Consider the following 7,785-nt stretch of genomic DNA (forward strand, 5'->3'; position numbering starts at 1 on the left):
GATGTATGTGTGCCAAAAGTGCATGCCCACTCTCCCCACAGTCTCAGCACTCAGAAAAGACATGAAGATCTGCTCCCTCTTGCAGATTGCACTCATTCTGTACCAGGCACCTCCCAGCAAGGGAAGCTCACCACCCACCTATCCACCCATCCATCCATCCATCCAGCCAGCTATCCATCATATAGCCATCTACCCACGCATCCCTCTACTCATCCATCCAGCCATCCACCCATCGATCCACCCACCCATACCTCCACTCATCCATCCATCCATCATACAGTTATCCACCCACCTACCTGCCATCCACCCACCCATTCATCTATCAGTCTATCCTCTATCCACCCACAGAACCATCCATCACATCAGTTCACCCATCCATCATAAAGTATCTTTGTTTGCCAGCCTCTTTCAAACAGATCAAACTCATCATTTTCATTCACCCATTAGTAAATTCAGATTGTTGTAAAAACTATCCTCACATTGAGCTAAAGACAGATAGACACATCTTTCTGACTCCCTAAAACTCATTTGTACAAGTAGACCATCAGCTCTTGGGGACAGAAGCTGTTCTCGTCCCCCACACCTGGCCCACAGGATGGGCGTCTTGTGAGTGATCAACACAGCAGAGAAAGCAGCAGATGCCTCTCCCCAGCCCTAGAGTTTAAAGCAGGGTCAGGAAGGAAGGAGGGGGCAGGGCCTGTGGACAAATAGCCGATGGGACCCTGTGGGCAGACCTGTCAAACAGTGTCAGGGCAAACCTGGCCAGTCACACTGACCAAACCCCAGATCTCTACCCCTGCCATCCTCCCTAACTCCCCCTGCTGTGTCACTTATAGCTCCACACTCAGGGTCCTGGGTTGCCATTGAGCCAGGCCTCATGTGTACCCAGCACTGTGCCTCTGGGCAGCCCTGTGACCCTCTACCCTGCACACCTGCCACGGAGGCCCTTGAGCTTTGGCACCAAGCCTCAGCACCCCACACTCTCTGCCTGCAGATGGGTGTGGCTCACCTACAGGCACCTGGGCCCTGGACTGCCACTGCACTGGGGACAATGCAGCAGGAAGTAGGTATGTGGGTGTGGACAGGGAGAGCATCCAGAAAAGGGGAGAGTAGGTCTGCAAACCCTTAAGCTGGAGCACAGTGCAAGGCAGGGGATGGCGGGAGGGGGCCTATAAAGCAGAGACCTCAGCAGCAGGGTCCAGTTTGAGCGTGCCATGAGAGAAGCAGAAAGGGAGATCAGGCAGGCTGCCGTAAGAATCATAATAGCAGGTGGGCACTGGGGCCAGGGACAGGCTGAGGAGGCTGGAGGGTCGCTGTGGAGGGGGACCCTGTGGCTATTACGAGTACTACCTCCTCCTGCCCCAGTGGCAGAGAACGGGGCCAAGGCCTACCACCAGGCCTCAGGTTCAGGTTCCTCTGCCAGAATCCATCTGCATCACTCCAACAGGCAGCAGATGGAAGGGAATCTTCTCAACTGACATGGCTGAGCCTGAAGCCCAGTGTGTTTCTGGGTCCAGCTTCCCTGGAGGGGCAGCTTAGTAGGAAACTGATTAGTGGGAAGCAGATTCTGATGAGGGGCAGATCTGGGATGGGGGATGGGGCAGCCTAGGCCCCAACTAGGGCAGTTTGGCTGCCCCAGACTGCCACCCTCCTCTCTCTCCCCCCATGGCTCCATCCCTGAGCTGGCCCATCTCCTTTTCCATTCCCTTCTCCATGATGACTAGGCTCCCTGCAAAGTGCTCTCTGGGACTTTCGCTTCTAGAGTCAGCAGAAACACTGGACTGGCCCTTCCCTGATGTTTAATCAGTGCCCTCGCTCAGCTGCGTCATCCTGTGATCCCCGACTCCAGGTTTACTGGAATTGCTCAGACCCAATTAGGCGGCCGCAGTGTTCCAGCTCCTCCATTAAGCCAGGAAAGCACAGTCCATTCCACAGAGAAAATTAGCAGAGGTTTAAGTAGCTCTGTGGCCACAGGCCCCTCATAGAATGAGGTAACAGAGGCAATTTCCTCTGGAAATATTCAGCACTGGTGAGGGGAGACTTGTGCATTTGCTTCGGGTTCTTTTTTGAAGACTTGGATTGAGCTTTCGGTTACCAGTGTGACTTGACAGTCTGCGCTGTGCCCTTAAGTCCCAGAAATCCTGGGTGGAGGTGGCAGGGGGCACTGCCATCCGCACAGTCTTTGCCTTGTCCCCAGCTGGAGGGGTCTGGGACACACACGGCCACAGGCAGCATCCACTGACCCACACAGGCTTCCGCCCCCCCACCCCCCGCCCAGAACACTGCCTGACTCGGTCCTCTAAGGGCGTCTCCATGATGCTGTCCTCAGCAGGTGCAGCCTGGCCGTCATTCATGTGTATTCTCCTGCCTCACTCTTACAGCTACTTGCTCTGTATGTTTCATCTCAGACTAAGCAATTCTACCTAGAAATTAGTCGATTGATGGGCTTATTTTTTCTAATACATATTAAAATAAACATGTAACTACTAACACAACAAAAAAAGTTCATCTGTATAACCTCCTGAAAGTTATCAAGGGACCTGAATTTCAGGGCACAATGCTACACTAAGTCTGTGCATTGGAACAACTCGTCACCAATACAAAATGTTTCTAAATCCCACTGACAGTTTAGGGAACCTGTTTTGTTTTATAAACCATGAAACCAGTGGGTTGGAGGCAGGATGGGACAGAGCCAGTGGCTTCTCCTGCCTGCCATGACCTGGAGATAGTAGTGAAGGACAAGGGGCAGCTTCACCTGCTGTGGCCCTCGGGACCTGGGATCCCAGCTGACCCCTGGCTCTTCCCAGACACGGTGTGTACATTTGGGGGCAGGAGAGACTGCTCTTCTTCCCAGCTGCAGCTCTCAAGCACTGGCCTGGCAGGGAAGTTTGCTCCACCTGGGCCCCCAGCTACTCATCCTGCTGATCTGCAGCCCTCCTGGCACCCCCAGACCCACAGGTGGGCCCCAATGTGGGACATATCCACAGCACCCTGGCCCATGCAGGGGGTGGCAGGGCTGCAGGCACCAAGGGTGAGTGCACAGACCCCCATCTGCTCCACAGCTCAGGCCTCAGGCCTCCGCTGACCTCCACCCAAAGCACCCTCTACTCCCACATGCTTTGAATCCCACCTCTGATCAAGGCCCTCTCCTCTCCCTTCTGATATGGCCCCAGGGCAAGTGCAGGCTGCCCTCCTGTGAGGGGTTTCATAGATGAAATTCAGGTCCCAATCAGTTGATCCTAAGTCTATCAGGATGGACTTAGGGGGACGGCCCTGAGTGGGCCTTTCAAAGACAGTCTGCTGGCCAGAGAGACTAGAGCAGCAGAGGTGTCTCCTGCTGTGGGGATGGCCACGCGGCATGGAGCTATGGCAGGAGGAATTACGTCCTGCCAGCAAACTGCCAGTGGGTGTGGGGAGGGCAGCACCCTACCCCTAACCCCTGCAGAAGGGCTTGCAGCCCCAGCCAACACCTTGACTTCAGCCTTGGGTGGCCCTGAGCAAAGACCCCAGCCCATAGGCCTAAAATTGTCACATAGAAAGTTCTTTGATTTTAAGCTACTAAATTTGTGGGAATTTTTCACACAGCAATAAAAAAAACTAATACACTTTCCTCCCCAGTCCACAGAAATGTTATTTGTTCTGTAAAAATCCAGACCAGAAATCCAGAAAAATCCTGTTTCTCTGGCTACACTAACCTGCATGGCACCTAGACTCTCATTGCTCTCTCTGACTGTTCCCTCTGCCCCATCCCTTTCTCCTTTGTGCATCCACTGGGTCCCCAGCCTGTTCTGACCACATCCCAGAGCACTTGCAGCTGGGTACTGGGGACACATGGCTGCAGGGACAGAGTGCCACATGTGCGCTGACCTCCTCCACATCCGGCCACTAAACAGTCAGTGAGAAGCTTTGAAAAACACAGACTTCCTAGGGGAGCTGGACACATGTAGTCCCACTCACCTGTTCCCCAGCCCAGCCTGGGAGTACCTCCATGTCGAGGATGGTGCCTGATGGCTGGTACCGGAGCTTCTGAACCACACAGATACCTGAGGGTTGGACTCGGTGGACCAGAGGAGCCCTAGGGACCACGATTCCAGAAAGATTCTAGGCGATTGTGAAATGTGCTGCAACACAGCCTGTCAGTGGCTGGGGAATGGCACTGGAGCCTCCCTGATGCCCTAACCACCCCAGCTACAGCCCCTCCTGCAACTGCTGCCGGGACAGAACATGGCCAGGCAGGAGGATGGGCAGGGCAGTAACTTCAGGCTACCCAGCTCTGGCTGAGGCTGGCTGTGCCAGGGAGTGGCCACAGGGAAGGGGCCCAGACAGATGCCCCCTGAGCCCATCAGCCTCCCCTCGCTCACACTTGACAGACAGAGCAAACAGGTCTGTGCTAATTGCCCACTCAGGTCTGGACTCAGCACCGTTTACCTGCAGATAAGGACGGCTCATCCTGCCTGGCCCCTCTGGGACCACCTGCGGGTGCACAGCTGGTACCGACTAGCTAACACGGTGACTGACTCTCACACCCCTTAGGACACACCAGTGACTGTTGGGTCCTGGCCTCACACCTGCCAGGACAGCTGCCGAATGCTCCCCTTGGACTTGGTTCAAACCTGTACATGCTTCCTGCCCACCGCCCCAATTTCTGCTAGGCACAGAGACTTATGAACACAGTCCCAGCCCCTGGAAATGTGGTCTCACAGGGAGATGAGAACAACACGTCAGAAACATCCAGAACAGGCAGATCCGCAGGAAGGGAGGCAGATCAGTGTCTGCCAGGGCCAGGGGGCAAGGAGGGTGCTGGCTGCTTCCTGAGTTAAGGATAACAACAAAGTTCTAGAACTAGACAGAAGTGGCGACTGCACAACATTGGGAATGTACTAAATGTCGCTGAATTGTAAACCTTAAAATAGTTAAAATGGCAAACTTCACGTTATGTGTATTTTACCATGCAAAAACTGAATATGAACTTGTAGATATCGTTTGGAACAATGTCTGGGAAGGAGGGGCCGGGAGCCACAGGCTGCTGCAGGAGCTGGTTCTGGGGGATCCTCTCACCAGCCCCTCCCCAAAGCCCAGTGGCCCCTGTGGTCCCCATTATCCCTGGCTCATGACGACAGTGGCTGAAGAGGGAAAAACTAGACTGGGCTGGAGGAGACAGGGCTGGGGCAGAGGTCAGGTCAGGGGAGGCAGGGGGCACATGCAGTACACAGGGCATACCCGCTGCCTTTTCATCCAAAGGATAAGAATAAGAAGAGAAAACCAGTCCTGTGGCTGCCCATGAGCACCCCTTCTCTCCTCCCCAAAATCCCCTGGGGTGGCCGGGCCAGCAAGAGAACAGTCATGGACTATTCTGGGCAGACCCCATGTCAGGGCCAATACAACATGGGAAGGTCTGGAGAGCAGAAAAAGTCAGGAGCACCATCTGTAAGAAGCTGGACACAAGTCACCTTCCCCAGCTACCCAGGAAGCCTCTCAAGGGTCCAGTGGGAGTGGAGGGTGACCCAGAGCCACACAGCAGCGAGTATGGGCAGCCCAGAGGACAGGGGGTCAAGCAAGGAAGCCATGGTTTGATTCTCATCTAGCAAAACCACCCTTACACTATTTGGAGGCTGGGTCTGAATCAGGAGCCACTGAGGAGAGGGCTGCACATCTGTAGTGAGAGAGAGGAAAGAAGGGGAGGTCTCCAGGGGGCACAGGGTAGACCAGGCTGTGAGGTGGTGGGAAGCAGTCAAGGATGCCTCCGAGATTTCTGGCTTGAGTGCATTTCCCATCATGCAGGTGGGCTGGGGCAGGAATCAGAATTCAGTGGAACACAGAAGCCCCAGGGGAAGGGCTGGCAGAGGGGCTCAGACAAGCCAGGCCCACCACACACCAGCCTGGGACTCCTCTGACGAACTTGGATGCCCAGACTGCAAGGGCAGCAGGGATAGTCTGGGCCCTGGTGAAACCCATCCTGGCTGCCCATACCTGGCAGCCAACTTGTGGCACTGACTACCATTTCAAGGCAATCACTTGGTCAGGCCTAGCTAGTGGAGTCCCAGCATTCTGGAGGGTGGTAGTGATAGAATAGCTCAGCTCAGCCTCTACCCTCTCTAGCCTTTGCCCATCCTTGGACTCACCTCTCCTGCAGGGAAGCACAAGTATCTGGACCCAGGGGCCATCCCAAGTAAAGAGAGATACTCCCTAGTGGCTTGAGAGAAGGCAGAGGCAGGGATGAGGGCCATTCCCCTCCCCATATAGATGTCCCACCCACATGAGCCTGGCCTGGGTGGCCCTAGTATCATGACAGCTGCATTCCTCTGGCCCAAATGGAGCAAATCCCTTCTACCCAATCCACTGCCTATTCTCCTGCCCTTGTCAGTGCTCAATGAGCTGTAAAACCTCAGGCAAAACATTGCTTCCTGCTAAGCCTCACACTGGTCATCTGTACAATAGGACTCTTCCCTGCCTGGAGGGCCTGGTAGCTGGTCAGCTTGCAGGCCTTACAGGCCCCAAGCCCCTCACCCCGTTGTGGGAAATCCTCACAGCGTTCATCCCAGGACTCTGACACACTGAGATCCCAGGCCCAGATATAACAGGCAGTTTCTCAAAGGGCTGAGAAGCAGAGGCCAAAAGCTGGAGGCAAGTGGGGAAAGCTAACCTCAGCAGGCCTGGCCCCTCACACTGCCCCAGCAGCCAGACAGGCAGGGCACCTTGCTGGGTCAGGTGTCCTTGGAGCAGAATTCCCCATGTGCCACCACCCTTGGTCTCAGGGGCAGGACGCTTCGCCATGGCACAGCCTATGCTTACCAGTACGAGCGAAGGAAGTTCAGGAGCAGAATGGAGCCACCCAGGGCGTAGCAGGCCAGGTGTGGGGAGCTGAAGGCCCTGCTCAGCTTCCGGGTTTTGTGTTCCCATCTCGCAACCTGCAGTGGACAGAGAGCAAGAGTGAGCGAGAGGTGAGGTGCTGGGGAGAGTCCAGGGCAGGGCATGGGACAGGCCTTCCGCTGGGTTTCCAAGCTCTGAAGCCCCGCTTACAAGGAAGGAGAATGACACAGGAGCAACTGCCTCAGGCACAGGTGTGCCTTGGGGCAGTTCCATGGTATTTCCCACCCGTGCTTAGTTAAGTCTGGATAGGGCCTTCTGGAAGCAGCCCTTCAGCCAAACACAACCACAAGCCCACAAAGGAAAGATATATGGCCACCACGCCTTGTCTCTGAGTTGACACATGGGGTCTGACGTCATGCCTGCCTTGGAACCACAGAGTCCCAGAAGGCCTTTGTAGGCAGTGAGAGGCAAGAACTGCCAATGGACACCCTGGGAAACTGCAGTTTCCACAGGAAGCGTGTGGGAGCGTGCAGAAGCATGTGGGGGCGTGCAGAAGCGTGTGGGGGCGTGCAGAAGCGTGTGGGAGTGTACAGAAGCGTGTGGGAGTGTACAGAAGCATGTGGGGGTGTACAGAAGCATGTGGCGGTGTACAGAAGCGTGTGGGGGTGTACAGAAGCGTGTGGGGGTGTACAGAAGCATGTGGGAGCGTGCAGAAGCGTGTGGGAGCATGCAGAAACATGTGGGAGCGTGCAGAAGTATGTGGGGGTGTACAGAAGCATGTGGGAGCGTGCAGAAGCGTATGGGAGCGTGCAGAAACATGTAGGGGCGTGCAGAAGCATGTGGGAGCGTGCAGAAACACGTGGGAGCATGCAGAAGCATGTGGGGGCGTGCAGAAGCATGTGGGAGCGTGCAGAAGCGTGTGGGAGCATGTAGAAGCATGTGGGGGTGTGCAGAAGCATGTGGGGGTGTACAGAA

The 7,785-nt window shown here is 55.4% G+C and overlaps 1 protein-coding gene across 4 annotated transcripts in view; it reads right to left on the minus strand.

The window, feature by feature from the left end:
• Positions 1–7,785, minus strand: part of PEMT (phosphatidylethanolamine N-methyltransferase) — a 79,795-nt gene that overhangs the window by 6,151 nt on the left and 65,859 nt on the right. For all 4 annotated transcript variants that reach the window (XM_012806052.2, XM_012806049.2, XM_012806053.2 and 1 more), the window contains exon 3: positions 6,793–6,908. In XM_012806052.2, coding sequence (XP_012661506.1) covers positions 6,793–6,908 — 116 coding nt within the window. The remainder of the gene's footprint in view (positions 1–6,792; positions 6,909–7,785) is intronic.

The sequence above is a fragment of the Otolemur garnettii genome, unplaced genomic scaffold (genome assembly GCF_000181295.1).
Source record: "Otolemur garnettii isolate 467f Iridium unplaced genomic scaffold, OtoGar3 scaffold00046, whole genome shotgun sequence".
NCBI classification, from domain to species: Eukaryota; Metazoa; Chordata; class Mammalia; order Primates; family Galagidae; genus Otolemur; species Otolemur garnettii.